This window comes from Pristis pectinata, chromosome 21, assembly GCF_009764475.1.
Source record: "Pristis pectinata isolate sPriPec2 chromosome 21, sPriPec2.1.pri, whole genome shotgun sequence".
Classification (NCBI taxonomy): domain Eukaryota; kingdom Metazoa; phylum Chordata; class Chondrichthyes; order Rhinopristiformes; family Pristidae; genus Pristis; species Pristis pectinata.
Window position 1 is genome coordinate 34,354,481 of NC_067425.1, and position 14,876 is coordinate 34,369,356.

The window sequence follows — 14,876 nt, forward strand, 5'->3', positions numbered from 1 at the left end:
TTCTACTCAGTTTCCACCCTGCACTCACCTTCACAAGGTCCATCTCTGACCTTTCCCGAAGCTTTGATCTCTTTGTTTCCATCTCAAATGATAAGCTAGCCACCAACAACCGCTAGAAGCCCACAGACTCCCACAGCTACCTTGTTTATACTTCCTCCCACCCTGCCTCTGGTAAGGATTCCGTTCTCAGTTCCTTCATCTCTGTCACATTGCTCAAAGTGAAGACACGTTCCTGAAATGCCTTCCTGCTTCCTTAAATGTGGTTTCCCCATTATCATTGTGGACCGAGCCCTTGACAACATCTATTCTACTTCCACCAGCTCCAAGAAGATTCCACCACCAGACACATATCACCTTCCCCTTTTAGTGTTTCAAAAGGATTACCCTCTTCGTGATTCCCTGGTTCACTCTTCAAACCCTACCTACTGTTCCCCATCATATGGCACTTTCCCATGAAACCGTACGGGGTGTAATACCTGTCCTTTCACCTCTTCCCTTTCACTATCCAGAGCCCCGAACAGTGTTTCCAAGTAAGGTACCAATTCACTTGTGCTTCTTCCAATATAGTGTACCGCATTCAGTGTTCACAATGTTATCTCCTCTACATTGGAGAGACCAAATGCAGATTGGGTGATTGCTTTGAGGAGTGCCTGCACTCAGTTTGCATTAGTGGCCCTGCCATTTTAGTTCGCCATTCCACTCGGATTTCCCTGTCTCTGGTTTCCTGGACTGCACAATGACACTCAAAGCAAGCAAGAAGAACAACACCTCATCTTTCAATTGGGCAGGACTCGATACTGAGTGCTCCAAATTTAGAAAACTCAATCTCTCTTTCCATCTGTATCAGGACTGGACATTTTTCCCTGCTATCCCTCTCTTCCTTTTCCTTTCATTTCTATATTCTGGCTCGCTGAGCATGTTCCATAGGTCAGACTGTAAAACACTACACAGATTTTACAACAATAGCACAGAAGGAGTTTAAATACTCCTTACCAGCCACATTATTTCACCAGATTGGAGAAATTCCCTTTGTTCCACCAATTGCTCTTCTCCAATTTATTTCCTGGCATTTTCTGGTTTTACTTACTACTTGTAATAAGCCCTGGATGTAGCAATGCCAGAGAGACAAGCGACTGCAGATGCTAGAGTCTGGAGCAACAAACAATCCGCTGGAAGAACTCAGCAGGTCAAGCAGAGTCTCAGCAAAGGAATTGTCGACGTTTCAGGTCGAAACCCTGCATCAGTCGCAATATCACCCTGGTCCAAGGGTTGCACGCCATCTGTCTTCATTGCTAATTGGATATACAGGGGCATTCTTGAGATGAGTAAAACTTTAGTGTCTAGGTTATTTCTGGTACAATATTGTTTATCAAATGGGGAGACAGAAGACATTCAGACTTTTTTTGTTAGATCACTGCATCACTGGAAGGTTGACCTTTGAATATCCCTTTAGAGCTGGTAGGCTTAAGCTGATAGTCACCCTTGGCAATACCTCCAAGGAGAAGAGTAAGATCATTGTCCACCTTGAAACCTGGAGCATTTTTCTCAAGATGAACATGCAGAAGGGTATCTACTTCCAAAAGAGCCTGTCTTATCCATATTAAACACCTCCTTGGGACAGTAGCAACCTTCCTTGATGATTTGTTTGAGCTATTCTGGAAAATTTCCTGTCACATAGCAATTGCAGTTGCTGCCTCCTGCCAGATAACATCATACAGGTTTGTCTGCTCTGCAGACTAGGTGACCAATTCGCAGAACACCTGCGCTCTGTCCATAACCGCGACCTGCATCTCCCCGTTGCCGGTCACTTCAACTCCCCTCCCAAACTATCACAGATACGTCAGTCCTCGGCCTCCTCCACTGCCAGGAGAATTCCAAGTGCAAACTGGAGGAACAGCACCTCATTTTCCGACTTGGAACCTTGCAGCCTAACGGCATGAACATTGAATTCTCCCACTTTAGGTAATTCCACCCCCCCCCCCCCCCCCCCCGCCCCCCAACAACGCTTCTTCTCTTCTTCCCTTTCCCAGCCTCTTTTTTTCTACCTTTCCCTCTCTCTCCTTACCATTGACCCATCCCCCAGTGGATCTGCTCTCCCCTCCTCCCCCGCACCTGCCTGTCACTATCTCTTACCTGTATCCACCCTGTGCCCACCCCACCTCCCCTCTTTTGTCCACCTATCACTGCTCTGCTTTTCCCTCCTATATATTGGGCTTCCCCTTTTCCTATCTTCAGTCCTGAAAAAGGGTCCTGACCAGCAACGTTGACCGCCTGCTTGTCTCCACAGATGCTGCCTGGCCTGCTGAGTTCCTCCAGCATCATCGTGTTTTTCTTCTAGATATTCCAGCATCTGCAGTGCTTTGTTTCTCTTGTCTGCTCTTGAAATGTTCAAATCAATCATGATTGGTCTTGAGCATATAGGCACTTTTGATCAGCAGCACCACCACCCTTTCTTTCATGTTTATTCAAGCCTTGCCACATTGATCTGGATTGTTCCTGGATCAAACACAGAAGCACATGCCGTTGACTCTGAACCTCCAATATGCTTAACCTTTTTTCCATTCTTTTCATTATAACATCTCCGTCATCCATAACGTGTAATGCACTGCCAGGGGTGATGTTTTGCCACCATCAATGGAAGCTTATTTAAAATAGTCAATTATGTCAATGGTCAATTATGTTAATAGGGTGTGGTTTGTTTCAATAGATGCTTAAATCAATGACTTGTGTAAGCAGTAGCCTATTTCAGCATAGCTGTTAATCTATGGAGAGTGATTTTTGTGGACTCAACTGTGCCTAAGGTTTCAATTAACACTTATTGCTAAAATTGACATCCTTCAACCCCTTAACATTACGGATTGCTTGATATAATGGGAAAAAAAGCTTTGTAAATCCAAGACACATACCCTAAGGAATTGTGTGACAGTGAAAACTTTTACATCAATTATTCATAAATCCGTGCTCTAATCTCAAGATGTTATTTTCTTCCCTCTCAAGTGCCTCTGAACGTTTTTAAAACAATGTGACAATCAGCACTGCATGTAGTACTCCAAATGTTGTCTAACCAAGGTTTGAACAAATCTCCACACAACTCCAATGATCTGGGCTCCATTTTCACTTTGGATTTTGTTTACATGGAGTTTTTACTTTTAAGATAAGATATCTTTATTAGTCACATGTACATCAAAACACACAATGAAATGCAGCTTTGTGTGGAATGATCTGGGGGCAGCCCGCAATTGTCGCCACGCTTCCGGTGCCAACATAGCATGCCCACAACTTCCTAACCCGTACGTCTTTGGCATGTGGGAGGAAACCAGAGCACCCGGAGGAAACCCACGGAGACACTGGGAGAACATACAAACTCCTTACAGACAGCAGCGGGAATTGAACCTGGGTCGCTGGCGCTGTAATAGCGTTACGCTAACTGCTACACTACCGTGCCTGCCTATCTTCCTGTGGCTGGGTGAGTTTCCTCCAGGTGCTCGTTTCCTGTGTGTTGGTAGGTAAACTGGCCACTGTAAGTTGTCCTTAGTGTAGGTGAGTGCCACAATAATTGGGGGAAGTTGAAATAAAGAATGGGACTGATGGGATTTCTCTGAGAGCTTGCAAAAATTTGATGGGCTAATGGCCTCCTTCCGTGAGAAATGTCCAATATTTACGAGTTTAGTAAAACTCTTTTTCAATTCTGTGTTCTGGAGATAAATTCTAGTACTAATTTTGCTTTTATTTTTACATGTCCATATTGGCCTACATCGCCATGTCTAGTGTTAGAGTTGGACTGCACAGAAATGGGCCCTTCAGCCCAACACTTCCATGCTGACCTTTTCGCCTATCTACACTCGCCCATCAAGGTCCATAACCTTGATGCCTTTCCTATGTAAGTGCCTGTCTAAATGTCCCTTAAACATTGTGATTGTATCTGATTTCACCTCCTCCTCTGGCAGTGAGTTCCAGATATCAATCACTCTCCATGTGAAAAACTTACCTTCAGATCTACTTTAAAGATCCTTCCATGCGCCTAGAACTTATGCCCTCTTGTTTTTGATATCTGAACAATATATCCTATCTATGCTGGTTAAAATTTTATATACTTCCATCAGGTCACCTCTTAGTCGTCTTTGTTCCAGGGAAAACAGGTCCAGACTATCCAATATCTGCCCATATCCAAGTCTTCCAGTCCAGGCAATATCCTGGTGAATCTCCTAAGCACTCTTTCCAGCACAACCATATCCTTCCTATAGTGTGCCTGGAACTGCACACGATACTCCATGTGCGGCCTTACCAGTATTTTGTAAAGTTGCAACATAACATCCCAACTTTTATGTTCTATGCCCCGACCTATGAAGACAAGCATTTCTTCTTCACCAGTGTGTTGCCACTGTAAGGGAATTATGGACTTGATCCCCAAAGATTCCTCTGTTTATTAACATTCCTTAGTGCCTATCATTTACTGTATATGTCCTGCCCCTTTTCAACTTCCCAAAATGCAACACCTTGCACTTGTTGGGATTAAATTTCATCTACAAAAGTTCCATCCAACTTTCCATCTGATCTTTCTTTCTATCTTTAGTAATTGTGTACCATTGGTCTCCTAATCCACTTCAAACAATTTGCATCTACCTCACACTTAACTATAATGCAATTAAATTACCAAAAACATCCTTCATTTTGTTCACAGGAAATGAGCCTCACTGTCAATGCTACCATTTAATCGCCCCTGAGAAGATGTCAGCAAGCCATTGTTTTGAACCTCTGTGATCTGAGAGATGAAACTGTTCCCACAGCGTTCTTCAATAGTGAGTTACAGGATTTTGATGAAGCAGTGAAGATGTCGTGATATATTTCCAAATCAGAGTGGTATGCGACTTTGGAGGGAACATGGCAGTGATGTTGTTCTCAATTTCTTGCTTTTCTTGTCATCCCAGATAACAGTAATCACAGATCGGAGAGATATTCTGAGATTATTAAAATATTGTGATTTGTGGCAGTCCTCAGTATTAACAACAGTGGTCCCGAGTCAGACACTCAAAGACAACAGCCATTCTTACAGACTTTGTCCTAAAGTCAACTATCAATCCAAAAAAAAACAATGTATCCAAATAAAGGGACTTTATTCGTTTGTCTATTAAGTGGACACTGAGTGAAGACTTATTGGTTACATCATATTTGCTACATTATCCAGATGTACCACCAACATTATGCCCACCACATTGAGTCATCTGTCCCATATTTCAGAAGGTAGAACATACATTAGCAATCTGCCAGTCTTTGGGACAACAGATTTTCTTCAATAAGTTGATGTCAAATCATAGAACAGTACAGCACAGAACAGGCCCTTCGGCCCACAATATTGTGCCGACATAGCTATTCCCTCCTACCTACAGAATGCCCATATCCCTCTATTTTCCTCTCATTGATGTGCTCATCCAAGCCCCTCTTAAAAGCCCCCAATGAATTTGCCTCCACCACCCCATCAGGCAACACATTCCAGGCATCCACCACTCTCTCAGTAAAAGAGGTACCCCTCACATCTGTTCTGAACCTACCCCCTTTCACCTTAAATGCATGCCCTCTGGTATTGGATCTCTCAATAATGGGAAAAAGATATTGCTTGTCCACCCTATCCATGCCCCTCATGATTTTATACACTTCTAACAGATCACCCCTCAGCCTCCACCGCTCCAGAGAGAAGAGACCAAGTTTGTCCAGCCTCTCCCAGTAGCACATGCCTCTTAATCCAGGCAGCACCCTGGTAAACCTCCTCTGTACCCTCTCTAAAGCCTCAACATCCTTCCTATAGTGAGGTGACCAGAACTGCACGCAATACTCTAAATGCAGCCTAACCAGAGTTCTACAGAGATGCCTTATAACTTCTTGACTCCTGTACTCAATACCCCGATTAATAAATGCAAGCATTCCATAAGCCTTATTAACCACCCTATCTACCTGTGTAGCCGCTTTCAATGAGTCGTGGACTTGCACCCCAAGGTCTCTCTGCTCTTCAACACTGTTAAGGATCTTGCCCTTAAGAGTGTACTACCTCTTGACATTTGTCCTATCAAGGTGCAACACCTCACATTTATCCTGGTTAAACTCCATCTGCCATTTCTCTGCCCACATCTGCAGCTGATCTATATCACGCTGTATCCATCGCCAGTCTTCTACACTATTCACAACTCCACCAATCTTGGTATCTTCTGCATCCCACAAAATGCATGGATATCACTGCAACTAGGGAGCCTCGAGAGCTAACCTGACACAGGATTCTACAACCAAATCCCTCAGAAATAATGAGCTCCACCTCAGAACTCATCGGGCGGATCAACAGTGAACCCCAATGACAGATACGTCCAGTATTGTTAAATTCAGGGTTTTCACATTTAACTAAGACCCAGGTCTTCTGGCATTTGAATAGGTAAATGCTGCAGGGCCATTCGGAATTCACTCGCAAATTACGGGCTATTATATTCTCTGTTAGCGTTCCACCAATTTTTTTTCCTGAACTCGGTTGTGCATTTCAAATATTTGCCCAATGGTTCTACATAATTACTTGCTAATACTGCCATACATTTTATCTTTCCAGGAACTATTGTCAATCCCTCACATTTGGCTTCTCTCTAACCTATTAAACTAGCTTTACATTTTATTACCTTGATAAAAAAATTTAGATATTCAATGAAAATAATCTTAAATCAATGCTTAAAAAAATTAATGTAAAAACTTAAAAATTATTGCAATATGCAAAGAAATCTATTGAAAATTACAGATACTTTATTGGATAGGAAAAGTGTAAGCATTGAAAGCAGTGATAAAGATTATGAAATTAAAATGATTATGTTTTTAAACTGAGGGCAACTAAATCATATGTTTATAACAAACTTATGATGCGTTGTTTAAAATTAAGACTAAAGTGTTTTGTACTATACCTTTAAATTTGTCTGTCTCTTTGTCTCTGACTAGTCGAACGCTCCTCACATTCAGATCCTTAAAAATGGCATCAATATCTCCTTGCACTGTATTGAAAGGTAGGTTTCCTACATAAGCTGTATATGGGGGTTCTGTTGGTAATTCCTTCTGCTTTCTAGGACCACTAACTCGAGATCTTCTGAAATAAAAAATTAGATCAACCTTCAGGCTGGCCAGGTGACATTTATTCTGAACTTGAGTACATCTTTCCATTTAATAAGCAGTTGAAAAGATGTGGAAGAGCCAACTAGGTTTTATCAAATCTCCCTGTATTTTGTAAACTAATTTATTTCTAACCACTCAAATTTAGTTCAATTTCTACCCAAAACTACACTCCATGGTTTTAATTTAAGTGAACTATGAAATGTCTTTTATTAATATCTATTTACAGGCAAAGAATTTGTGGGAAATCTAATTGCAATCTGTGGTTCCCAGGCAGAATCAGTGCTAAACCCTTTTGGCGACAATGACGATTTAAAATTTCACCAGTCCAGTACTTGTGACTTTAACACACTGCCAACCTTTGAATACTTGAACACAAGTTTCTAGTTTACAGATTACACTAACTTGAAAATTTTGCTGAACGCTCATTCAAAGGGAGGATATAGCTGCAGTACAAAAAAGGTGAGGAGGGGAAAGGAATTTTGTAGTAATTTCATCCAACATATTTTTTTAGTGGAAGAAAAATATTATTGAAGTTTTTTCACCACTGCACCACAATTTTTTATACTTTTGTTTTTTGGAATGTGGGCATGGTTGGCAAGCGCAGCAATTATTACTGATCCTTTTTCACATCTCCTTCCCAGTGATGCTGCCACAGTCACAAACCCTTAATTCTACCTCTTCCGTTATTGTCACTACTTCAGCTTGTACTACTATACTCTGTACCATTCCATCGTTTTGCACTCATCACTGCACTTACAACAGTACTGAGTATACCATTTACTCTGTGAGCTTCACGCAAGCGAGGAATTTCATTGCAAATAAACTAATCTGAACCTAATGAGTCATAGTCATACAGAACGGAAACAAGTCCTTCAGCCCACTGACCACAGTAAACTTAGACACTTCATGTACCCAGCTATACTAAACCCATTTTATCAGCAATTGTCCTGTAGCCCTCTATGTGTTGGGTTACAAGTGTTGTGAGAGTACATGGTGTGAGAGTACTTGCTTTCATCAGTCATACTGTGTATTCAGGATTCCAACCACCCTTTGAGAGGAAAGAGTTCTTCCTCAGATCCCTTCTATATCTCTTACCCCTTATCCTAAACCTACTTAACATACCTCTGGTACACAGAAAAGTTTTCTACTATCTTTTCTATGTCTCTCATAATCTTGCACATGTCTATCAGGTCTCCCCTCAGCTTTCTCTGCTCCAAGGAAAACAAACCCAGCCTATCCAGTCTCTCCACAGAACTGAAATGCTCCATCCCAGGCAATACCCTGGTGAATCTCCTCTGCACCCTCTCTAGTGCTCTAGTCCTTCCTGCAGTGTGGCAACCAGAACTGGAGACAGTACTCCAGCTGTGGGCTAACCAATGGTTAATAAAGTTGCTGCATAACGTCCCTGCTCTTATATTCTATGTCCTGGCTAATGAAGGTGAGAATCTCATATGCCTTCTTCATTTTACCTACATGTGCTGCCACCTTCAGGTGTCCTTTATCTAGTACACCAAGATTGCTCTGTTCCTCAATACTCCCTCATGCCTGACCATTCATTGTGTATGTCCCACCTTTGTCTTCTCAACGTGCATCACCTTGCACATATCAGGATTAAATTTTATCTGCCATTACTTCAACCACCATCCATGGAAGGACTAGCAGAAAAACATTCCAATGTTACTGTCAGTTGTTTTACCCTCTTTAAATGTGGAACACTTATTATGTTATAATATCCCCCATGTTATGACTTGGAGTTTTCTAACACCTTTTGCTCAAAGAGATAGAACATAGAACACTACAGCACAGTACAGGCCCTTCGGCCCACAATGTTGTGCCGGCATTTTATCCTGCTCTAAGATCTATCTAACCCTTCCCTCTCACATAGCCCCCTATTTTTCTATCATTCATGTGTCTATCTAAGAGTCTCTTAAATGTCCCTAATGTATCTACCCCCACAACCTCTGCCGGCAGTGTGTTCCACACACTCACCACTCTCTGTGTAAAAAAACTTACCCCTGACATCCCCCTTATATCTTCCTCCAATCGCCTTAAAATTATGTCCCCTCGTGTTAGCCATTGCCACACTGGGAAAAAGTCTGACTGTCCACTTGATCTATGCCTCTTATCATCTTGTGCACCTCTATCAAATCACCTCTCATCCTCCTTCTCTCCAAAGAGAAAAGCCCTAGCTCACTTAACCTATCCTCATAAGACATGCTCTCCAATCCAGGCAGCGTCCTGGTAAATCTCCTCTGCACCCTCTCTAAAGCTTCCACATCCTTCCTATAATGAGGCGACCAGAACTGAACACAATTAAATGGAAGTTTGTCCAAGGAAATAATCTCCAAACTTTGATTTGTTTAGACCCAATCAAGTAATTAATTCTGATCAAATGAATTGTTTACTGTAATTCAGAGGCCGCTTTGACAATTTGGACAAACTATTAAAAAAACTAGAGCTACTTCTTACAGACTAATGATGTTGAATAAATTTATAATTCTACTTCTGTTAGCCCTCTGAAAATAAAAGTACAACTGTATTTTTCAATTCATACATTTGGCATGACTATTTAGGAAGATCTAGTTCTCCCAAAATCTTCTGGCAGGTTCTAAAAATGAAAGATATAGCAGCAATACATAAGGAATTGTACAAAGTTCTAGGCATCCCAGATGGACATGAGCCCAACAGCAGAGCCACAGTCTAATAACCAATCCCAAGACCTTAGTCCAATTCATCAACTCTGAAATGGAAGTAATTCCTTTGAAGATTGGCCTTAGCGATCAACTTCCGATGATTATATAAAACCAAATATACAAGAAACTTGGCCATCATATTAAAAGATAGTTATAAATTCTTGGTTACAATTCAAGAAATATATTTTGCAACTGAACAAATTTCAAGCAGCAGATGAAACAGAAATTGTTGGATGCAGCATCTGTGGAGAAATAGTTCATGTTTCAGGTCAATGACCTACCATCCAAAGGGGGAAAAGTTAGAAATAAGATGCAAACAAAAAAGGGGGTAAGGGAGGAAAGAACACAAGGGTCTGTGACAGGGCAAGCAGGAGAGAGTAAATGACAAAAGGAGTGAAAAAAGTGAAAGACTGGTGAATAATAGTCTCAAGGAAGATGAATAAATGCAAAATTATTCACAAAAATATTTGAAGGGAAGGAAAGGAAAAGAGTGCATTGGAAATATGGGATGCAAATGCTGGAATTTCTGGTCATCTGAAATCACTGAACTCAATGCTACCCAGCAAGCTGTAATGTGCCTGTCAGAACATGTAGTGTTGTTTCTTGAACTTGCATCCAACCAGTGTAGCAGGCTAAAGACACAAGTCAGGGCAGAACTGGGTTGCAAAATTAAAGTGAGAGCAACTGAAAGCTTGGGGCCTAAAAGTGTAGTATCAGTTCACTGCCAACTGCTCTTTTATTTTAAAAATTTGTATACAGACATTTCTTAATTTTGAATGCTAGGTGTGTATAATATTGAGATAGAAACAAGACAGAGGGTTTTATAGGGTCATTACCTTCAATCTATAAGAAGTAATAATAGAAGGAAAACAAACTTATTTTCAACATTTTTACTTCTAGACCAATTCCCACATCTTTCATGGAGTTGATTATGACAACAGGATTTGGGTAACCATTTTGTGTATCGCCATCACTTACATCAACATTTACGAACGTTATATGCAGATAATGCTTGATACATTTTCATACATGGCATTTTATTTGAACTGTGCCTCAGTGGGTGATAGACAATCATGGTTATGATATATTATGCATAAATCTTTCCACATAATTTTGAGGATTCCTCCTGAACATCCACTGAAATAATTTTACAAAATTACCGATAACAAATTCATTACACAAGGAGTTATGTTATGTACAGCTAACATTGAATAAAATCAAGAGTAAGAATGGATCAGATGGTGAGCATCCATGAGGCTTATGTTTTAAAGAGCCCCTCCAGAGCAGGCAGTGGCTTGAGAAGTGATTCAGAGATGGAATAGAAAGAGCAGGAATTGCAGCCATTAGAAGGCAGAGCAGGAAGGCTCCATGTATAGGGCGACAGTGGAAATTAGTGAGGACAGAGAGGCTTTGTGAGAAGTCCATGAGGAAGAAATTAGTGAGGACAGAGCAGTCATGTGCAAAGTCCTTGAGGGATAAATTGCAGTGATCATTCAAGAAGTCCTGTGCAATGGGCTAGGACTATAATTTGAATAACCAAGCAATGGGCAAGGGGGTATTGTGAGAGAGAGAAAAACCCATGGTAAGGAAGAGAAATTGGAGACCTAGGGATAGAGTAGATGTAACTAAGTCTCAGCTAAATGAGGGACTGAGAGTGGTCATGTGTACAATGGTGGGAAAATGTTGATTAGGCAGTTAAATTTTAAGAACATGAAAATTATAGTAATACCAAACAACTAATAAACTTCATTTACAAGAATCAAAACAAACTGAAAACTTTTAAAATAAATAGATTCTGTTTTAGGTCGGGGGGGGGGGGGATGGGTTAGTGACACCTGTAAAAGCAGAACCTGTTCATTACCTGGGGATGGCCCGTAGTTTTCTAATGCACAAGTAGTAATCAGTTCATTGCTGGCAGAGGCTGGATGAATAGTAAATTAGGTGCTGAAAAGATCAAACTACAAACTTATTCCTTTGGCTTTCTAATTAGATGAGCCTAATTTTTGTGTGACAATTCCTAAAGGTTTGTACGTACTGAGTGATGAAATATAATAGCTTTATATAAAGGTTACCATAAGAAAACCTATGTCAAACCTTACTGTGCTCCAGTGCCAAGCTACTTGGACTAGAGGCCTGGGGATGAGCTACTTGATGTTTGAGACCATTATTGAGCCCAAAGTAATTTACAATTCTAGTAACAAAAGAAATAGCAATTTTTTAAAATCATCTGACAAGTCAGTTGAAAGGCAGAGATTTGTCATGCCTTTAAAAGATTGCAAGACTGCAATTGATCAAAATACACTGTTTAAGTAATGCCAAGCTTCTATAGGTTTTTTACGTATTTATTCACTTTTTAGTATCTCCAAGAGACAAGTCAAGTGTGATGTAATTCTCTCCATCTGCCTCGATGAGTGCAGCTTCAAGAATGTTTAAAAAACTCAATGCCGTCCAGGGCAAAGCATCCCATCTACCACCCTGAACATTCCTTTTCTTCACCACTGCCATTCAGTGGCAACAGTGTGCATCATCTACAGTTACTTGCCCAAGCAGCTCCAAACCCAACATCCCAAGAACATCCCAAACCCAAACCTCTACCACCAAACAGGACAAGGCCTTCTAGCACATAGCTGGCACGGCCAACATTTATTATCCATTCCTAATTGCTCTTGAGAAATTGGTGGCAAGCAACCTTCTAGAGATTCTCTATTCCTTCTGGTGAAGGTAATTGTACAGTGCTTTTGGGTAGGGACTTCTGAGATTTAGACTGAGTGATGATGAAGGAACAGTAATGTACTTCCAGGTTAGGATAAAGTGCAACTTGGAGGGAAGTCTACAAGTGATGGAGTTGCTGTGTGCCCGAAGCCCTTGTCCTCCTTAAACAAAAACAGACAATGCTGAAAACTCTCAGCAGATCTCGCCACACCTTTGGAAAGAGAAACAGAGTTGACGTTTCTGATCAGAGACACTTCTTCAGAACTGAAAAGGAGACAAAAAGAGGCTTGTAAAGTTGTAAAGTAGGTGGGGAGTGGAATGTCTACAATAGGGTGACACCTGGGTGACCATGGGAATAAACTGTTGACAGGTTATCAGGTCAAATAGTGAATGCGAGCAGTTAGAGAGTGAGAACACAGACAATAGAATGTAGGAGCAGTTTAGGCTGGACATGTCCTCCACTCCCAGAGAGGAAAAAAAAGAAACAAGCAGAGCTAATATCACAGATGGATGACCAATGCAGATGGAGAAATCAAGTTACCTGAAGTTGTAGAATTCAATATTGAGTCCAGAAGGCTGCAACATGCAGAGATGGAAGATGAAGTGCTGTTCATCAAGCTTGTGTTGGGCCTCACTGTGACAGTGCAGGAAGCCACAGACTGATAGGTTGGAGTGGGAGTGAGAATTGAAGTGGCAGGCAACGGGAAGCTAGGAGCTGCCCCTAGGGACTGGATGTACGTGTTCCATGAAGTGGTCACCCAATCTGTGTTTGGTTTCTGCAATGTAGAGGAGGCCGCAGTGTGAACACTGAATGCAGTACACTAGTTTGGAAGAAGTGTAAGTGAATTGCTGCTTCACCCGGAAAGACTGTTTGGGTCCCTGGATGGTGGGAAGGGAAGTGATGAAAGGACAAGTGTTGGATTGCCTGTGGTAGAAGGGAAAGTGCTGCCACAAGGGGATGGTTGGTGGGAATGGACGAGTGGACCAGGGAGTCATGAAGGGAATGGACCGTGTAAAATGCTGAAAGGGGAGGAGAGAAGAAGATGCGTCTGGTGGTGGAATCTCTTTGAAGGTGGCGGAAATTGTGGAGAATGATCTGTTGAATGTGGGGGCTGGTGTGGTGTAAGGTGAGGGCCAGGGGAACTCTATCCTTGTTCTGTTCCAGAGAAGGGGTGAGAGCAGAGGCTCAGGAAATGGATGAGATGCAGTCAAGGGCTTTGTTAAACAATAGTACAGGGGAAGCTACATTTCAGGAAGAAGGAAGACATTTCAGAGGCACCTATACAGAACGTCTCATCACCAGAGCAAATACCACAGAGACAGAGGAACTGGGAGAATGGAACTAAAGTCCTTACAGGAGGCAGGGTGGGACGAAGAGTAGTCCAGACAGCCGTGGGAGTCAGTGGGCTGGTAATGGATGTTAGTAGCTAGTCTATCTCCTGAGATGGATAACAGAAAGACAGAAAAAAGGTAGAGCTTGACCATGTGAAGGCGAAGGCAGGGTGGAAATTGGCAGCAAAAGTGATGAAACGGTTGAGTTCTCAATGGGTGTGGGAGGCAGCTCCAAAGCAGTCACCGATGTACCAAAAAAGAGCTGAGGGAGTGGGCCCAGGTAGCACTGAAACAAAGACTGTTCCACTTACTCCACAAAATGACAGGCATGGCTTGGGCCTTGCATGTGTCCATAACTACACCTTTGATCTGGAGGAAGTCAATGGAGTTGAATGAGAAGTTGTTCAATGCGAAAACAAGTTCAGCCAGGCAAACGAGTGTGTTGGCGGAGGGGAACTGCTTGGGAATCTGCTCCAGGAGGAAGCAGAGGGCCCCCACACCATCCTGATGTAGGATAGGAGTGTAAAGAAATTGTATGTCCGCGGTAAAGGTGAGCTTGTTGGGGCCAGGGAAGTGGAAATGGTCAAAGTGGGAAGGGCATCATAGGTGTTACGGATACAAGTGAGAAGGGACTGGATTAGAGGAGAAAGGATGGAGACAAGAAGAAATAAGTTCAGTGGGGCAAGAACAGTCTGAAACAATGGGTCTGCCAGGGCAGTCCTGCCTGTGGACTTTGGGCAGGAGATGGAAGTGGGCTGCGTGGGGCTGAGACAGCATAGACGATGCAACATTTGTCCTTTCACCCCTTCCCATCTGGGGACCCAAACACTCTTTCCAGGTGAAGCAGCGATTCACTTGCACCTTCTGTATTTGCAGAAAGATGTTGATGGTGGGCAATGGTCAATTCCATTGAATGCCAAGAGTAAGTCCTTAGTCTCTCTCTTGTTGGAGATCCCATAATTTAGTGGCATGAATATCACTTGCTATTTATCAGTCTGTGTCTCA

The 14,876-nt window shown here is 42.1% G+C and overlaps 1 protein-coding gene across 1 annotated transcript in view; it reads right to left on the minus strand.

Moving 5' to 3' along the window:
* The window catches only part of eif4h (eukaryotic translation initiation factor 4h), a 65,172-nt gene that overhangs the window by 30,928 nt on the left and 19,368 nt on the right, over positions 1–14,876 (minus strand). The window contains exon 2 of the mRNA XM_052035970.1: positions 6,930–7,108. Within this exon, the coding sequence (XP_051891930.1) occupies positions 6,930–7,108 (179 nt within the window). The remainder of the gene's footprint in view (positions 1–6,929; positions 7,109–14,876) is intronic.